Raw genomic sequence first — 20,110 nt, forward strand, 5'->3', positions numbered from 1 at the left:
CCCTTTACTCCTAGCTCTCCCCTGTGGTACTGCCCTCAATAATTCCTCTCCATTCTTTGCGTTAGCAACCTACAAATATTTTTAAACTGTCATGTCCAGCGTAGTCACTGCTTAGCTGAGCTCTTTGAGCTCTGATTTAATCTTTGCTCATCACTTCAGCCCCCTATTATTTTTTTTGTCTCCCCTCTGACTTTCCTCCAGTTTGTCATTCTCATTCTAGTAATGTGGTGCCCAGGACTGAATGCCATATTCCAGGTATGACTGCACTGAAGCCATTATTGGCTTTGTCTACACTGCATGTGGAGGTGTGATTGTAGCACAGATAGACATCTCTAATCTAGGTCATTGATAACCAGTATCCTGCTGGGGAGCCTGGGTAAGTACCCTGATTGCTAGCCTGTGCCACCACGTCTACACTACTATTGTTACCTGTACTAGGTAGACTAAAGCTAGCAAGGTATGCTTCTCTATGCTACAAGCAGACCTTCACTTGCAGTGTAGACATACCCATAGAAGGGACAACAGTCACTTCCCTGCTCTTGATGTCTCTGCATCTGCAGCCCAAATCTGCATTGGCCATTTTGCTGCTCTCTTTCTTCTGGATAGATTATACCCATCTATGATGGTCTAGTGTCCATCATTCTCACTAGATGATTAGCTCTGTCAGAGTCACTCCTTCAGGGTTGTGGATCAGGCCCATCTCTAGTTAATAACTTTAGTAACAGAGACTCAAGGGTGAAATTCATCCATGCAGTGGGCCAGCACAGTGAATGGGATCAATTTCATCCTTTATAGACTAGTTTACTGAGAGTATACGATTGTTGTATACTTACCAGTTTCTAATAGTGTACAGAGCTGTGGTTCATGGCACTTGCTCATAGGAATGTTCATTCTGCTTTGGCTTCTTGTAATGAAGTGTTGGGTCTCTTTGTTCTTGTTGCTTGTATTACAATAGCACCTAAGGGACCTTATTAGAGACCAGGGCCCCATTGTGCTAGTCTATATACTAAGACCTAACAAAAAGATAGTCTTGCCTGGAAGAGTGCACAGCCTAATTAGAAGGCAAGAGACAATGGGTGTATGTACAAGAAAAGTGCAGATGGTTATATGTGCTGCTGTTTTATGATTTTCCCATTTGTGTTTTTCCTTGAATTGTTATACATATAAGGATCAATATCGGCCCGATCAATATTGGATTTGTTATTCTGTTGACTTGGTTTGTTTATAATATTTATTACTTCTGAGCATTTATTACTTCTGGAAACTAGAAAAACAAATTGCCCCAAATTGTCCATTTCCATATGTTACTCAACAAGCATTTGTTGATTTTCTTGTATAGCTTCCAATAAAGGAGAGTGTCTCCGTTGAAGTGAATAATAGCAGTGTCTGAAAACCAATAGTCTGATCTGATAACACTTCAGGGCTTGTGTGCTATATCTGATACAGCAACAAATGCTCGGCTAATCAGTCTCAATTAATTTGTACCTTAGGGAGAGAGAGAAATTACAGCATTCTTTTAATAGCAAATGCTGTTGATTAAAGTATTGACTCATGCATTTAGAAATCAGAACAAAAACCTGCATTTATGGGAAGACAGGAAAAATATAAACTCTCTTATCATTTGTTGTATTTAGCTGTCCTTGCTTTTATGCAGAAAAAATGGATCATAATGTGCCCCTTGATCACAAGCCGTATAATCCAGAGTTACCCTAATAAGTGACAATACTGTTGGGCTTTTTAATAGTTTAATCCATTTCATGATCATTTTTAAGGGCAGTGTTAGTATTTCTCTTGATAAACAAGCACACCTCCCATTGATAGTAATGGAGACTGGACACACACATCAATGGGGAGCTAGTGGGGTTAGTTGAAAATTTTCCAGATAAAAAAAATTTTTTATGGAAAAGTGGGGTTTTGACTCAATAAAACTTTTTGCTACAAGTGTCTGCTTGCTGCAGAAAATGTAGACATTCTGATGAAACACAAAATACCCACAAATGGAAGTTTTCAGCAAAATATCGAAAACTGAAATAGTGGGGCCACGATGCCTCATGAGCATTGTTGTTCAAGGGTCTTATTTCCAAGATGGACACATGGAGATATATACAAGTGAAATGAACTGACTTCTCCAAGATCACACTATTAGTTAGTGATTAGGACAGGAATAGAACCTAGGTCTTCTGATTCCCACTCCAGTGCCATTCACCCTGATAAAGTGTACTGCCCTCAGAGTTGACAGTTCCTGCTCATTTCTTTCTCAGCTATCCTAAGACTCTGGGTTGGTATCTCGATTTCATGGGAGGCTTAACAAGGGGTAGCATTGATCAGCTCTTCCTCCCTAGCGTTCTGTGCCAGCTAATGCCTATCTAAGGTCCTTCATGGCCATCTAAGGTACTTACATGGCTATAGTATCTGAGCACCTCACAGTCTTTAATGTATTTATCCTCAGAGCAGCCTGGTGATGGAAGGAAATACTATTATCCACATTTTACAGCTGAGGAACTGAGGCACAGAGAGACTAGGTCACTTACCGAGAGTTACACGAGAAGCCTGTAACAGAACAGAAAATTGAATCCGGGTCTCCCAAGTTCTGAGCTAGCATCTAACTATGGAGCCATTATTCCTCTTCTACCTTCCCCTTGCAGTAAGTGTGTGAGAAGCGCTCCCAGTACCTTTTCCCCATTAATGCCCTCACACAGGAACACACATAAATACCACTCTTAACATGTACAAAAATAGTGTCACCAAGGCTAATCCCAAATGTAAATGAACCAGTTGAACAACACACAGTTGGAGGTGACTGGTTCCTTGCCTAGACAGGGAGAGGAACAAAGCTGTGGTTATGCTTTGCTCAGCCATTTAAATGGCTAAATTGTTCTTATCTTGGCTTTTTAGGAGGTATCATGTATTTATACAGCTGACCTTTTCTTTCCTTGGCTGACCAAGTAATAAACATTTAAATAATAAACATTTAAACAAGTGTGTTCTCAATTGCTGACCCTGACACACCCCGCTGGTGACCTTTGCCCAGCTAGAGATCTTTTTGTTGAAGGAGTAAACACATACTGAACAAATAGATTTTCTAAGGTTTTGGATTGCTTTGCACGTTCTGAATACAACTCTGTGTTTCCTGGCATGTTGCAAGAACATGTCACCTCGCACGTTTTCTTCCTAGATTTTGGGTAGCTTAATGGTATGATTAATCTGCTGATCTCAAAGTGCTTTACAAATGAAGCCTCCCCACACTCCTATGAGGCAGGGAAGTATCAGGCCCATTTTACAGAAGGGGTTGTTGAGGCACAGAAAGGTTGAGTGATTTGCTCAGAGTCCCACAAGGAATCAATGACTGAGTGTAACACGTGTCAAAATGCAGATTCTGTCTTCTGAAAACACAGGATTCTTTTTGATTTCAGTCAGTACAAACACACAGCACACACCTGTAACACAGAGCAAAGACTCAGGGGTCTGTGCAAAAACAGGGCTCCAAAACAATATATCATCCTCAGCAAACCGCCAGCAAGCACAGGGAGTGTCTGCAGATTACTACCGCAGGGGAATACAGTGTGGAGGTTGTTCAAAAGGTTCCACCACCATGCATTCTCTTTTGTGTCACTGTGCACTCCCTTTTGTGCATACCTTACAGGAGCTGGGCAAAGAACCCAAGAGATCCCGTTCCCAGTCTCCTTCTCTCACCACTGGACACCAGGCTCACCTTTCTCGCAAATAAATGGGTTCCCACCCCACACCGGCTTAACACAATGGTGCATACAGCCCAAAAGCACAAGTGGCAAATTCTCTTTCTTTTGCTTCTCAAAGACAATCTCCTGTGCGCGTTTAACCTAGCGATGACACTTTGCGTCTACGCTGCCCACAGCAACCCAAGATCATGCCACGCAAACTTGCTGTCGCACCTGCTGCAGGGAATCACATTGGTTCTAATGTGCCTCAGTGTAGCTTTGTATCACTTCACAAGCACGTGCATAAAAGTATTATCTGCTCTTTGCTCCCCTCTAGTAACCAGTCCCCATAAGAGGTTATTGAGGCTGCTACAGCTGCCGGGGAGAGGACTTAGTTCAAGTGGCAGAGGCCCATGTGGTTAGTACTGTAGGTCTGCTGTTCAGACCCTGGTGCACAGCAGGTTGCCTGCGGCGCAGGGCTCTTGTTAGAGGAGGCTCCACACAGGTGCAGCCATGGTTGAATGCTAGGCATTGTCCCCCACACTAGGAAGGGATCTCCGGGCCACAGCTCGCCAGCTCCTTTACTTGCAGGATCACAGAACAAAAAATGGGCAGGGCGTGGAGAACAAATGGGTGTGTCTGAAGAGAGAGTGACATAATCACTGTTCCGATCATGGGGCACTGAGTTCCAGTGTTCCCTTTTGGATATGACTAGGCAGGGGTAACTCCGTGCTCTCACTTGGCTAGGGTCAGGCCTCCCATGCTCTGTCCTGCTGGTACTTTGCTGAGTCACACTCTGTGTCTGTATTGGACCGCAAGAGAATCTGACTCGTTTCTACAGAGCAGATGGCTGAACCAAGCGAATTAGCTCCACTAAGGAGTATTAAAAATAACCAACGCCTAAAGTCCAAGATCCTGCTTTTCAGGAGTGCTGAGCACCAGGTCTGGCTTTAGCAAGTGCGGGGCCCGATTCCTGGGTCTTGTACTCACCGGGCAGCGGTCCCAGTCTTCGGCGGCACTTTGGATTGCTGGCCAGGGGAAGGGGGCTGTGGGGCTTGCCGCGCTCCGGCTGGGGTCGTGGGGCTGGGACAGTTCAGATCCAAAGTTCAGTGCGTTCACATCTAGGCCTTTGACGTGACCTGTTACAGAGCTGCGAAGGTGGAATCCACATCTGATTTTCCCAAAAGTTTGGGGGGTGAAGGGTCAGCACCTATCTCTACAAAAAGCCTGTCTTAAATCGTCTTATGTACTTATGTTCCTCAGGAGAAGAGAGGGTGCTGCTGTTCTTCTTACATGGTTGGTATTCCCCCGCCATATCTTCATTTGATGCAGGTTCTCTGTGCTCACCCACTTCCATCTTCCCCTGGGTTAATGGAGTTGTTTGTTTTGCTGCACTTTTTGCCAGACTCCAGTCTCATAATTAGCTGCTGCTTCTTGTGGCTTCTGCTTTCGCTCTTCCCAGCATCCCTCTGAACAGTCACTAGAAATGCTTCCTTGCCTGGTAATGAGGGACTCTCCTACATCCCAGGGACCTCAGCGGACAAAGCAGCCTGTAGCCCAGTCTCCTCTTTCATCAGTTAATCGCTTCCACACTGCTTTCCTTTCAGAGTCTCCTTGAGCCTCTGCCAGAGATGTTGTTTTGAAGGAATTAGATAAGAGACAGGCAAAATGTGGCCTGTGGAATAAATTCAGCCGCACAGAGTCACATAGGGTAACCTGTGGCTGCCATCCTTTAATATGCAGTTACAGCCTGAAGTCTGCAAGCAATGCTCAGCCTTAATGATGCTAAAAGGAAGATGGAGCACTGCATTCTGGGACATGCTGAACTTCCATATTAAAGGTAAGGGCAGCAGGTGAACCTAACACAGAATCTAGCCTGCTGCCATGAGAGATGCAGGTCCAGTCTGATCACTGGGAATGATGGGTAGTTTAATGGCTACAAATCACTGTCTGGCACTGCCAGTCTGGTGATGTATACCCGCTAGGGTTGCCAGGCATCTGGTTTTCGACTGGAACACCCAGTCGAAAAGGAACCCTGGCAGCTCTGGTCAGCACAGCTGACTGGGCCGCTAAAAGTCTGGTTGGCTGCAGCACCCGGCTCCGAGCGGCTCCAGGAAGCAGCCAGCATGTCCCTCTGGCTCCTAGGCACAGGGGCAGCCAGGGGTCTCTGCGCGCTGCCCGTACCCCCAGCGCAGGTGCCACCCCGAACCAGCTCCGCAGTGCCCGTTGGCCAGGAAACGCAGCATGCAGAGCTCCCATTGCTGCCCCTGCGCCTAGGAGCCAGAGGGACATGTCGCTGCTTTCCAGGAGCTGCCTGAGGTCAGCGCCACCCAGAGCACACACCCCTCATTCCTTCCCACACCCCAACCCCCTGTCCCAGCCCCTCACCCCCTCCTGCACTCCAAACCCCCTAGCCCCAGCCCAGAGCCCCATTCAGCACCCCAAACCCCTCAGCCCTCGCCCCACCCCAGAGCCCACACCCCCAGATGGGGCCCTTAACCTCCCACCAGACCCCAACCCTCTGCCCCATCCCGGAGCCCCCTCCTGCATCCCAAACCCCTCATCCCAGAGCCCACACCCCCAGCTGGAGCCCTTACCCCGCACCCCATCCTGGTGAAAATGAGCAAATGAGTGAGGGTGGGGGAGAGCAAGTGACAGAGGGAGGGGGGACAGAGTGAGAAGGGGCAGGGCCTCAGGGCAGAGGGTGGGCCAAGGGTGTTTGGTTTTCTGCAATCAGAAAGTTGGCAACCCTAATACCCATCCTTCCATAGATGTTGAGTTGTCTGGGGCGGGGACAGTCTGTGGTTCATTGTTATTCCATGACTATTACCATGAGGCCCTGATCACGTTAAGAACGCCACCTAAAGAGAGATGCTATTTGCAGTGCACAATAACAACAATTTATATGGATCCTACCCAGTGGTGAGCTGGAGCAGGTTCCCACAGGTTCTCAAGAACCGGTTGCTAAAATTAGACCTCCATGGAGAACCGGTTGTTAAAGGGCCAGGAGGTGGGCAAAGAACTCTGGTCTGTGGGCTGGACCATCCTGTTGCTCCCAGGATTCCCAGCTGGGGAGGCTGAGGCTCCCCCAGCCCTTCCCCCGCTTCCCACCAGCTGCAGCATGGCCAGCCGCCGGCACCAGCTGGGCAGCTCATCTGAGCTCTGGAGTCGTCCTGCTGCCACTTTTTGAATGGCCCAGCAAGGTATATGTGGGGGGGGGAGAGGGGGCTGCTGCAAGCTCCAGGACTGGCCAGAGGGGAGGGGAGGGAGCAAGTGGGGCAATTGGCCCAGGCCCTGCAGGGGCCCCCGGCCCCACGAGGATGTCTCCCCTCCAGCCCCTCCCCCGCTCCCCCCCTTAAATCAGAACTTTTTATAGGGAACCGGTTGTTAAGATTTTGGCAGCTCATCACTGATCCTACCAAACCCGGGAACTATGCTTCGTATTCTTGAGCACCATCTAGTGGCACCTACCAAGGACTATTTACATCTATACAGACATCACTGGTTTATAGAGCACGTTTGTAACAATTGAGTTCCCTAGGTTCTGCTGCATAACTTCTTGTCCTTCCCGGCTGAGCACCGCTAACCTTCTGTAATGTCTGCCAACAGTGGCTCTCTGGGAAAGCTATGCCTTAGCTTGGAATTAAAGTGTAATGGTCACGTTAGCCTTGGGTTCTGTCCACAAAGCAATAAGTAATTATGAAATCAGTATCAGCATTGCTATTACAAAATGAACCATCAGCTTGTAATCTAGAACAGAGTGGATGTGCACCAGGGTTAAATTTGGTGAGAGTAAATTAAGGAACCTGGAAAATACTATTGGAGGATAAGAGGGGCAATTCTCAAAACCTGGGGTGGGTCCAGGCACCAGCGCAGCAAGCGCATGACTGGGGCAGCAAGCTGGGGAGAGGTGGCCTGCCGGTCGTCGTGAGGGCAGCAGCCAGGGAGCCTTCGGCGGTGTTTCTGCGGGAGGTCCACCGGTCCCACGACTTCGGCGGCAATTTGGCGGCGGGTACGCCGAAGGCTCGGGACCGGTAGATCATCTGCAGAACCGCCGCCATATCCACGTGACCGGCAGTCCTCCTGCAGAACTGCCGCCGAAGGCTGCCTGACTGCCGTGCTTGGGGCAGCAAAAAACATAGAGGCGCCCCTGCTCAAAGCAGTACCTTTTATTTAATATCAAGGACTGTGCTCCAGCTAGGTACTGTTAATAATGTGACAAGCCCTATTGGCTTCAATGGACTTCTGTATGCTCAGCATTTTTTAAACCCACATTACTTATTCTGGTGCCTGAATAAAGATTTAGGAGCCGAATGATAGTTCCCCCAGGTAAAAGTTTTTAAAAGGCATAAGTGACTTAGGAGCCTAAGCCCTATTTTCGAAGCCTATGTCTCTAGCTCCTACATGCCTCAGTCACTTTTGAAAATAGAACATAAGCTCCTAAATCATAGGTGGTTTTGAAAATTTTAGACCCAGGTTTGACAATCTTGGCCCTAGAAGTTAAAGCACTGGCCTGGGTGTAAATAAATCTGGACTTTATTACCAGCTGAAAGCCTGTCTCCCTGTATGGCCCTGGTTAAGTTAAGTGCTAACTTTCCTGTACCTCAGTTTCCATATCTGTAAGCTGCAATAATATCAGTCTTACAAGAGTGTTTTGAGGTGTAGGTTATTCAAGGTTGGATGTTTTGCTAAAAAATCTGCTCTAGGAATTATTTCAGGGAAGTTCTTTGGCCTTTGTTATCCAGTAGGTCAGACTGCATGATCACAGTGGTCCCTTCTGCCTTCGAATCTGTGAATGTTTGCAAAGTGTTCTGAAATTCTTCATGGAAGGTGCTATTGAAGAGCGAAGTAGTAGTAGTAGTAGTAGTATAATAAAAGGGCAATCTCCTTAAAATGGAAACCCAGGCCCAGAAAGCACATGGTTTAATGGTCCAAATTCAGTTCTCAGATACTGTACACCAGTTGCAGCTCTGTGTGTGATGCTGATGTCACTTACGCTGGTGTAAATCAGATGTTACTCCGTTGAGGTCTGTGGAGTTACACAGGTCAATAACAACTGTGAAATTAGATTTGTCCTGGTGAAACTCGGAGCAAAATTTGGCCCATTGATCCTAAAGTAGAGGAGAGCAGAATCAGGGCCTCCTTCCCATGCAAGACTTTATTTTGATATTAATGACACTGAGGAGTGATTAGCAGATTGTCATGTGCTGGTCCGACGAATCATTCATGTAAACTTCAGAATAAATTGTAAGCCCATTGCCCCTGCATAAAAATGATGAATACATGCAAAATTCAACAGTGAATTGTATTTAAAAAAAACCTGCAAGTTCATCAGAGTTAATGTTCTCTCAGGTACCAGTTCAGGTGGGATACAGGATCACACATGGAGCTTTCAGGGTTTCTGCCTCCACAGCTAGTTATTATGCGGTGTCAGCTATTTAACACCTTCAGCATTATAATTTAGGCTGCAGTTTCATCTACGCTTTTAAGGTGTTGATGTCTGTGTGTATACAAACACAGTCACTAACAAATGAGCTTAGTAAATTTACGGTGTGTCTTTCTGTGAATTACTGATTATTTTTAATTTGGGAATATTTCTAAATACCTGTACAATAAAATAACATAAAACAAAAACCAGAACAGTTAAGTTTTTTTAACACTCGGGCTTCCCACCCAAAACCAGATCAATAGTAAAATGTTAGACCTGCTCCGTCACATCATCAGTCAGTCCACTCTCGTGTTGTGGTGCTTTGCATAGAAACAATAGGTCCACTGTACAGATTTCAGAGACACAGAAAAATTATAACTAGCTCCAATTCAATAAAGCACATGTTTAACTTTAAGCATGTGCTTAAGTGCTTTGCTGAATTGGGTTTAATACAGTACATTTCTGAATCCTTTAACAAGTATCTAAAATAGCGTTTGCATGCAAAATAATGTTGCGATTTTAAGTTCACTTATCTTTCATTACTGATGTTCTGTGGAAGGTGCTCAGACACTACGGTGATGGGCAGCTGTATAAAACCCCAAGACGGATCGTCCTGGGTTAGAAGCGAGTTCTGGAGAGTTGATCGTTTCCCTCTCTACCTCCTGTGCGATATCAATCAACCTGTCATTTGTCCAGGATTCTATATTGCTTGTCCTGCATCTCAGACCCGTGCACTGTGCGGGGGGAATTTCCACCTTTGATGGGAGCAGTATGGGGATAGAAGAAAACATTGTTTTATAGTCCAGCATTGGGGTTGGGCCCCCACTGTGCTAGGCACTGTACAAATGTGTCAGGCCTGATTTTCAAGAGCTCAGCAACCACTGTACTGGCTGTTCTGACAGCCTGGCCCCAGGTGTGGGTGCTGAGCACTTTTGAAAATGTTGGCACATAGTAAATGACTGTCCCTATCCTGAAGAACTTGCAGTCTAAAAGAGAAGATGAAACGAGCACACAGTCTGGAGGCAGGGAGGGAGAATAGGGTAACAAAAGTTATAGGATGCTTTCATTTAAATTAGCCATGGGTACAATCAGTAGGCAGTCAGTAGCAGTAAATGCAGCTCTCCAGCCATCTAGCCATCATTAAAACAAGCTATCAGTAACTTGCAAAGGCACTGGTATTTTCAGTAGGGAGGGATTATGGTCAGAGTGCAGGGGAGGTGGTGAAAGGTGCATGACAAATGCAACCGTGTGGCTCTGCAGTTTGGTACCCGGAGATCACCACTGTGTGGCTATGTGTGTTTATATAAACGCTCGCACCGTTTGATTGAATTTACCGCTCACCCGTCAGGCGCAGTGAGGACGTCAGTCTTGCAGTTTCCCACAGTACTGATGGTCTGGCTCAGCATTCCTCTTTTTCATGACATTTTGAAAGAAAAAAAATGCTGCCTGCTTCTTTGTGATGTAACTGGGACGAGTTAAAGCAAAATCTTTCCAAGCTGGAATTACGAGCGTGAAACTCATCCCTTCACCCGGCGATTAGACAGCAAAAGGCAGGAATGGATGAAGTGTGTTTTCCAAAGTTATGTATATAGACATGTATATTTTTAATCTTTCAGGGTTATCTTTCTGAAGGCCTAGTAACAAAATGGTATCGATCTCCACGCCTGCTCCTCTCACCTAACGCCTACACCAAAGCCATTGACATGTGGGCAGCAGGGTGCATCCTGGCGGAAATGCTCACGGGAAGGATGTTGTTTGCTGGTAGGTTTCTAATTCCTGTTTGCTACTCCCCTCCCCACTTCTGCGCCTCAAGTGAATGTTTAAAGCTGTTTCGAATGTTTAGCTGTTTAATTGAATCCCTGCCTACTTGCAGTCAGGAACAGCACAGGCAGCAGCAATGCGAGTATCCTATAATACCTCGTGCTAGAGGTAACGCCTCTGACCAGAGCAAGTTGCACCTCCCCAAACCCCATTTTACACTGGTGCAGCATTAGAGTTGCCCCGGGTGCAACTGTATTAGTGCAAATTCCCCTACTGTAGATAGGCCCGAAGAGTAAGAAGATAGTTCACTGTCTTCATTTCCGTTCAGTCCTAGTAACCCTGCCTACAACTCTGCTGCTTGTACGGTGGCTTTTGTTACATCTGTATCCCCTGGGAACTGAACTGGCCACAGAACACGTAATTATCATTAAACATTTTTATTACTGCAGTGCATAGAGACTGCATTTAGGATCAGGGTCTCGCTGTTCAGGATCTGCACAAACTAGAGCTGCTCAGGAAATGGATTTTATTTTCCACAAAAACAATTAAATGAAAATGAAAGTTTTCAATTTTGTAATGGGTATGTATCTAGCTATAGATTTAGATTTATCAGAATTTTTCAGATTTTTGATCAAACACTAAAAACTGAAAACTTTTTAGGTTTGGGTTTTCAGCAAAAATGGAAATTTCTTGCAAAAATTTCTAGTTTGGTTGGAAAAAAAATTATGAAAAGGTTTGGACAACTCTAGTACAGACGCATAAGTCGACATGGCCCTATCCAAGAGGTCTATGCTCTGTGGTGGATTTGAATTGTGGTCAGTATCTTAAAGATCTTTTCCTTTGCCGTGAAAGAGAACATCCTAACGTATGCTACAAAATTTCCACCAATAACATTTCACTTTGGAAAGGACATGAAGTTTGCTGTATGATGATTGGTGCCTGCTGCTCTTCTGCCAGAATCCTGTCACCCTGCAATAACTGTTTCTACAATATTCTTGAAAGCCAGCTGTAAAAACCCCTACATCTAAAAACTGTCTCTTATAAAATATCTTAGATCAGTCCTGCAGAGACTTATACACCTGCTTCACCTTCTGCACTGTGAGTAGTTCCATTTAAGTCAAAGGGTAATACTGCCCTTGTGTAAACACATGCATGCACCTTTGCAGAATTGGGTTCTACTGGTCACTGGGAAAATCCACTTTAGTGTTCAGCAGATATGAAGTGTGATTCGCGTTCATATTGCCGTACCTCCATTAGCTCCAATGGTGTTACCTTCTGATTAACACCTGTGAAAGAGAGCTCAGAAACAGGCCCGCTGTGTTGACTATAGTGAAAGGCAAGATGGAAAAACTGACATCATTTTGGTTTTTTGCTACACATTGTGGAGGTGACCGCTACTCCTCAGGGGTCACACTTCTGGAAATGCACTAAAAGGGCACCTGCGTGACATGTATCAATGGAGGCTTATAAATGAACATGCCCCCAAATCTTGCAGACATGATTTTGGTTGCCTTTCACAGCTTTGGCCCAAGCTGTTTTGGGAGTTTGACAAGTTATATCAGCAAGTAATAGAGAAAGAAGCATGAAATAAAAAATGCAACAATAAAAACATAGCAAAAGAGAGTGTAGTTACTGAGAAGCTGGGCAAAAAATAAAAGTGTGATCAGAAAACAAGTCTGAAATTGTTCTAAGCTGCATAGAAGAGAATACAGGCTACTAGTGAGCACATCAGAAGTTCAGGATAGAGTTTGCTTCCTTTCAGACTCTGGCATTTGCCGTATTTATGCTAGCGAGAGTTCTGTTTCCGTACACTAACTTCAAAACATGCATGTCTGCTCTAAAATGAGTTCTTGTTCATTAAGGAAAACAAAAAACAAAGAATAAGGTGTGAGGCTAGTCTCTGTGGAAGTGGATCAGGTTTAGAAAAGGTTAGAAATGGCCAAGATTTTTACAAGCGACTAAAGATTTTGGGTGCTTACCTTGACACACCTTAAGGAGGCCTGATTTTTAGAAAGCGTTAAGCCTAAGCAAGCTCCTTTAAAGTAATTTAAGTTGGGCACTCACAGATAGAGGCACCGAAAAACACTAATCACTATGGAAAGTCTTGGTCGATGCCCCTGTCACAGAGCAGGGCTTGGTATCCACTGACTTCAGTGGCTACTGTGCAATATGCATGTTTCTCTGCTAGTACAGGCTAGAAACAGACCTGAGAACAAAATGGCTGCTGAACTCTGCATGGAAGGGGTAGTTACTAGAAATCTAAAGGTGCATTTGATTTGATCATATGACATGACTGGATTTGTTGACCCTGGAAGTCCCTTCCACTCCTATGTTCCTATAATAAAAAATTTTGTAGCTCCACATAGAAATGTACAACATTTTAGCAGTAAAAGCCTGGAAGGTATCCTGATGTTCTCAAGAAAATCTTTATCCAATGTATTTGCTAAACTATTACTGTAAGAAGCAGGGGCCCTTAAGCACTATATGAAGCTGGGACATTAAGTAATTTTTTCAAGAATGAAGTGGATACTCTGAAGTGATCAAAAATACCCATCTTCCTTCTTGGGGTATTTAATAGTCTTCCTTCTCTATTATCATTATCAGTGCCTATTATTATTTTGAAAGACAGGAGGAGTTTAATGCATTCATAAGCAGCCAAGCGTAGATTTTTCTAAATAAATCATCAGATCCATTAATAATGTAAAGCAACCTTTCTTTAAAAATATTTCAGTGCACTGCATTGTGCTGCAGCCATGTAACTCTTGGTCTGCAGCCACTCCCTGGATCTCTTCATCCCTTTTATTTTATTTCAGCCAAGGACCAAAGCTTTCTACTTCCATATTTCTCTTGTAAAAGCTACAATTAAGCATTCAGTGTTGCTTAGAAAAGATTGTTAAAATTGCCCTTGTCTTCGTGTATGTGTGTCTCTCTCTGTTTCTTTCTCTCTCTCCCCCCTGTAAGTTCTCTAGATAGCAGTGTGGCCATGGTGGCACAGGTGACAGCTAAGGATAGTTGCCTGAGTAACCCTCCCAATCATCTGGGTACGTCCTTGGGTGGCTATCCCGAGTCGCTCCCTGTGTCGCCATTTAGGCACTAGTTCAAGCAGAGCTAGCGCATCTCTGATTACCTGTGCTGGGAAGTACCCTCCAACCCCTGTGTAGACGTACCCTCAGAAATACTGCTCCGCAAAACCTGAAACCTACTTTGTTTGCTTTTTTAGAACCCAAACCAGATTATAGTCCAAGACAGCAGGATTTGGCATAAACCAGATTAGACAAAAGTTTAAAACAGTGTTTGGCTCCTTGTTTTTCTGATTTCCAACATTTTATGACTCCTTAGTAGACCCCATAATGCTAATATACTTAGTTTACAGGTGAAGATCAAAATTAAAATGGCAAAAAACACCTGTCCCTTTGTTTTGTTTTTTCCTAAGAGTAGTATTGTACTTAGCATCTCTATACACCTTCTATCAGGGGATCTCAAAGTATTTTCAAAACATGAATGAATTAAGCCCTATAGCACCCTGTAAGGTAAGTATTACTCTTCCTGTTTTACAGGAGGGGAAGCTGAAGCATAGAGAGGTGTGTAGTGACCTGTACAACATCGGTGGTAGACATAGACACAAACACAACCTATCAGATCTGTAGGTTAACCACTAGTCTGTGCTTCATCTCCTGTAAGGCTTTTCTACTAGCTAGTGGTAATAGGATGACATCTTAAAAAGTTAAAATTTAGGCTACGTAAGAAGAAAATTTTCCCGACTGTGTCTGTGTCTGTCTACACACAAAAGTTGTACCATGTTAACTGTACGAGGCTAGTTAATATAGTACAACCCCTGTAGTATGGATACAGTTATATCAGTATAAGTGTGCTTACTGGTGTACCTATTCTTGTATGGGAAGAGGCATAAACTATACCAGTATCAGGCACATTTTTACTAGGATTGTACCAGTATTACTATATCGAGTAAAAAATTGCACCCTTACTCAACATAGTTATGCTGGTACAAAAGCTGTGTGCAGGCCAGGTCTGAGACACATGATACTGTGCAACAGCATCCCGGGGGGAGGACTGATGAAAACCCAATTGTCTGACTCACTCAAACCTGACCAAGCATAGTGTGTGTGCACATATCGGTAATACTCCTGCTCTGACAGCAGTGGGGACCAGGCAACCTAAGACCACTAGCTCTTCCTGATCTTCAGTTTCTGCCACTCTAAAAATGTTTCTGTGGCTGTGGACATGGCATCTCTCTCTGCTTCCCTGATTACAGAGCCACGGTATGGCACAGAGATCCCACCTACCCAGGCCTTCGTGCTCGGCACTTACGGACCGCTTCAGGAGAGGGATCCTCTCTACATGGACACACAACTCTCAGTGTCAAGAGAAGGGCAGGTTTCTGTCTACAGTTGAGGATCTCTCCCGGCTCTCTCTTTACAAGTCTGTTTTTAAATCAGGGATTTGACCGGCAGTCTGGTTTACAGCTGTTTGCAGGTCAGGTTGTGTGCGTACGCAGGCAGCACAGCAGCTCAGGTTAGCTGCTCCATCCCTGCTGCACAAATACAGTGCCTATATGGTCCCTGACCTTGTCACTCTGAGCTTACATAGCATGGTTCTGCAATTGTCTCTGACCATAAAAGACAATTGCGTGATTTTGCTCACAGAGACCATTGTAAACCTCTTTATAATTGCATTCTACTGGGTTAATTGGTTCTTGTACATGCTTCAGTGATATAGTTTAATTTGGGTGCTTACCACAAATCAATAGACTGTCTGGAATGCTTAAACAATTTAGATGAATGATGATGATCAATTATTGGAAACAACAGCTCTTAAACTAGGGTCTGTTGTTAGACCTTTGTCCTCTGTGCCTGTCTGTACAGTAGATGGGGGGAGGGGAGGGAGAGACAGAGGGTGAAAATAAATGAGAAGGCTACAGATGCATCAAAGGGCACTGAGTATACCAAAATAGCTCCGAAAATTGAAGCTTTGGTAATCTGTAATACCACCAGAATCAGATTTATTGTTTTTATCTTGAGAACAGAATTCACAGCCAAGCAACTAACATGAATCCTGTTCTCTCCAGTCCTCTTAAGAGAAAATGCTTGAAATGCAAAAGCATATCATGAATCATTCTATCTATACTGTAATACAGACACAGGGCTTTTCATCAGTAGAACTCCAAGTGCTTTGCAAAGGAAGTCAGTATCATTATCCCCATTTTTCAGGTGGGGAAACAGAGCGGGGAAATGACTTGCCCAGAGTCACCCAGCAGGCCAGTGGCACAACCAGGTATAGAACCAAGGTCGCCTGATTGCTCTGGCCACTAGGTCACACTGCCTCCCTGAACGTGGTGGTACAATAAAAAAAATTCTGCCTGGCCACTTGCGATTGCATTCAGTAACTTTACTTCAACTTTTCCATGTCTTTGTGTAATGATCAGACAACGGGCCCCTCTTTTTGGAACATCTTTTCCACGCTTTGCCTACCTTGCCCCCTGTTTGTAACAGACTCTTGCATGTTTATTTGCTTCCTTTACCCTCAACATTTGCCAAACCCGTGATTTTCAGTTAAACCATATTACGGGTCTGATCCAGGGCTCACTGAAGTCAATGGGGATCTTTTCATAGATTCTCAGGCCCTTAGTCAATAAGCAGATTGTGAAAGGTGCCAGATTAATAGCCGTGGAGAGTCTGATCCTCTGTTTACACACAAAGGAGGTATAGCACAAGAAATAGCACTGCAGGGTTCCCCCTCTGCCACATGCTGCCGACACGCCTCCATCAGTATTCTGCCTCTTGGGGCACTGCCGACAAGTATGCCCTTTGTGAGGGGAGGTATTATGGTCCACTAAGGGTACATCTGTACTACCCGCCGGATCGGTGAGTAGTGTTCGATGTATCACGTCTCGTCTGGACGCAATAAATCAATCCGCTAATTGACCTCCGTACTCCACCTCGGCAGGAGGAGTAAGCAGAGTTGACGGGGGAACCGCGGCAGTCGACTCATCACCGTGAGGACGGCCAGGTAAGTCGAACTAAGATACTTTGACTTCAGCTACGCGAATAGCATAGCTGAAGTTGCGTATCTTAGTTCGAACCCCTCCACCCCCAGCTAGCGTAGCCCAGGCCTAAGAATAGGACTGAGACCCACCAGCGTGTGCTTCACAGAAGCCACAGAACGCCTATCACTAGTGACCTTTTCTGGATTTGAACTGGTAGCCTTCTGACAAAGGCTCTAAAGGCCTTCACTAACTCCCGAGCCATCCACTCACTGAGGTTAGCTGTTTACAACAATAGCTTAGTCCATTTTTGGTGAGAAGGATGGTTTGGACTCAGAGGTGCAAACAAATTGACACATTCTCAGCTCATTCTCAGCCAACCCAGCACAGCAAACTTACAGTAAATTCGATATTTAAAAAAACAGAGCAGTGTGTTAGGTCAAGATGAGGCGGTGCTGCTCCACCCAGCGAAGCTCCAGGGAAGCTCCAGTGGGGATGCAGAATGTGTTTCATCGCTTTGCTGGTACAAACATATTTTTGGACGTGAGATTGGTTCCCTCCTGTGAACAAGAGGAGGAATCTGTGATTGAATTGCAGGATCCAACAATGCAGCATGCTTTATGTGCCAGCATTCTAGGGCCAAAGTCAGAGCTGGGATCATTGAGTGCAATTCCATTGAAGTCGAAAGAGCTGCACCCACTTATGCCAGGGCTGAATTTGGCCCGTTGGACCTGTCCTTCATATAGATATATGAATTTACAAGTAAAAGCTACATGAAATTGGGAGTGAAAAATTAGAGGAGGAAGTACTGTGACTGTATAATATCAGGTGGCAAAAAGTATCGCCACCTCCCACTCCACTCCTGTTTCTCTGCTTCATGATATCTCCGATGTCATGAGTATTTTGTCTCTTTTTAATTTTTCTGTGTGTTATGGTCTGTGGATTCACTTTATAATAGCAAGGGCCGCATTGCAGAACTGGTTGTAGAAGACAACCTTGGTTCAAATGATCATGAGCTAATTCAGTTTAAACTAAATGGAAGGATAAACAAAAACAGATCTGCAACTAGGGTCCTTGATTTCAAAAGAGCTAACTCTAAAAAATTAAGAGAATTAGTTAGGGAAGTGGACTAGACTGAAGAACTGAAGGGTCTGAATGTGGAGGAGGCTTGGAATTACTTTAACTCGAAGTTGCAGAAGCTAGCTCAAGCCTGCATCCCGAGCAAGGGGAAAAATTCATAGGGAAGGGTTGCATACCAATCTGGGTGAAAAAGTATCTCAAACAGGTGATTAAGAGAAAGCAGAAAGCTTTCCTTGCTGATCCCTCCCTTTTTCCATTCCTTGTAGGCTATCTCTTGGAAGTCAGAAAGTGCCAGGATAAAGTGAGAACTGCCAAAAACCAAGCAGAGTTGGACCTTGCAAAGGGAATTAAAACCAATAGTAAAATGTTTTATAGCCATATAAATAAGAAGAAAACAAGAAGTGGGACCGCTAAGCACTGAGGATGGGGTGGAGATTAAAGATAATCTAGGCATGGCACAACACCTAAGCTAATAATTGCCTTACTTTTTAATGAGGCTAATGAAGAGTTTAGGGGTAGTGGCAGAGTGGCTAATGGCAATGAGGGTATGGAGGTAGAAATTACCACATCCGAGGTGGAAGTCAAACAGATCAATGGGATTAAATCGGGGGGCCTGGATAATCTCCATCCTAGACTGCTAAAGGAACTGGCACATAAAATTGCAAACCCAATAGCAAGGGTTTTTAATGAATCTGTAAATTCGGGGGTTGTACCCTAAGACTGGAGAATTGCTAAGTTAGTTCCTATTTTTAAGAAGTGGGGGGCAGGGATGATCTGGGAAATGATCGGCCTGTTAGTTTGACTTCAATTGTATGCAAGGTCTTGGAACTAATTTTGAAAGAGAAAGTAGTTAAGGAAATAGAGATTAACGGTAATTGGGATAAAATACAACATGGTTTTACAAAAGGTAGATCATGCCAGATGATCTCTTCCTTTGAAGAGAGAACTGATTTTTTAGACAAAGGAAATACAGGAGATCTTATCCACCTGGATTTCAGTAAGATATTTGATACAGTTCTACATGAGAAATTATTGGTTAAGATTGAGATTAATATGAGAATTGCAAGGTGAATAAGGAACTCGTTAAAGGGGAGACTACAACAGGTCATGCTGAAAGGTGAAGTTCCTCAGGGATCAGTCTTGGGGCCAATCTTATTTAACATTTTTATTATTGACTTTGGCACAAAAAGTGGGAGTGTGCTAATAACTTTTGTAGATGAAACATGGTAGGGAGGTATTGCCAATACGGAGGAGGACCGGAATATCATACAAGGAGATCTAGACAATCTTGTAAACTGGAGTAATAGAACTGGGATGGAATTCAATAGTGCAAAGTTCTAGGTCATGTATTTATGAACTAATAACAAGAATTTTTGCTATATGCTGGGGATGTATCAGTTGGAAGTGACAAGAGGAGAAAGACCTGGGTGTATTGATTGATCACAGGATGACTATGAGCTGTCAGTGTGATGTGGCTCAGAAAAAGGCTAATACCATCCTAGAATGCATCAGGTGAGGTATTTCCATAGAGAGAGGGGAGTGTTAGTCCATTATACAAGGCACTGGTGAGACCTCATCTGGTACACTGTGTGCAATTCTGGTCCCCCATGTTTAAGAAAGATGAATTCAAATGGAAACAGGTGCAGAGAAGGACTACTGGGATGATCAGAGGAACGGAGAGCTTATTTTATGAGAGGAGACTCAAAGACTTGTTTAGCCTGACCAAAAGAAGGCTGAGGGGAGATGTGATTGCTCGCTATAAAAAATATCAGAGGGATAAATACCCAGAAGGGAGAGTAGTTATTTAAATTAAGCACCAAAGTGGACACAAGAAAAATGGATATAAACTGGCCATAAACAAGTTTAGGCTTGAAATCAGGCAAAGGTTTCTAACTATCATAGACTTTAAGGTCAGAAGGGACCATTATGATCGTCTAGTCTGACCTCCTGCACAACGCAGGCCACAGAATCTCACCCACCCACTCCTGTATCAAACCCCTAACCTATGTCTGAGCTATTGAAGTCCTCAAATTGTGATTTGAAGACTTCAAGGTGCAGAGAATCCTCCAGCAAGTGACCCATGCCCCACACTGCATAGGAAGGTGAAAAACCCTCAGGGCCTCTGCCAATCTGCCCTGGAAGAAAATTCCTTCCCGACCCCAG

At 44.5% G+C, this 20,110-nt stretch overlaps 1 protein-coding gene across 7 annotated transcripts in view; it reads left to right on the plus strand.

Annotated features, from left to right (window-relative positions):
• The window catches only part of MAPK4 (mitogen-activated protein kinase 4), a 145,511-nt gene that overhangs the window by 100,582 nt on the left and 24,819 nt on the right, over positions 1 to 20,110 (plus strand). For 6 of the 7 annotated variants that reach the window (XM_039545839.1, XM_039545835.1, XM_039545833.1 and 3 more), the window contains one exon: positions 10,722 to 10,866. In XM_039545839.1, coding sequence (XP_039401773.1) covers positions 10,722 to 10,866 — 145 coding nt within the window. Of the gene's footprint in view, positions 1 to 10,721; positions 10,867 to 16,830; positions 16,894 to 20,110 lie in introns of all 7 variants that reach the window. The other variant, XM_039545840.1, reaches the window with a different exon arrangement.

This window comes from Mauremys reevesii, linkage group 6, assembly GCF_016161935.1.
Source record: "Mauremys reevesii isolate NIE-2019 linkage group 6, ASM1616193v1, whole genome shotgun sequence".
In the NCBI taxonomy this organism is placed as follows: domain Eukaryota; kingdom Metazoa; phylum Chordata; order Testudines; family Geoemydidae; genus Mauremys; species Mauremys reevesii.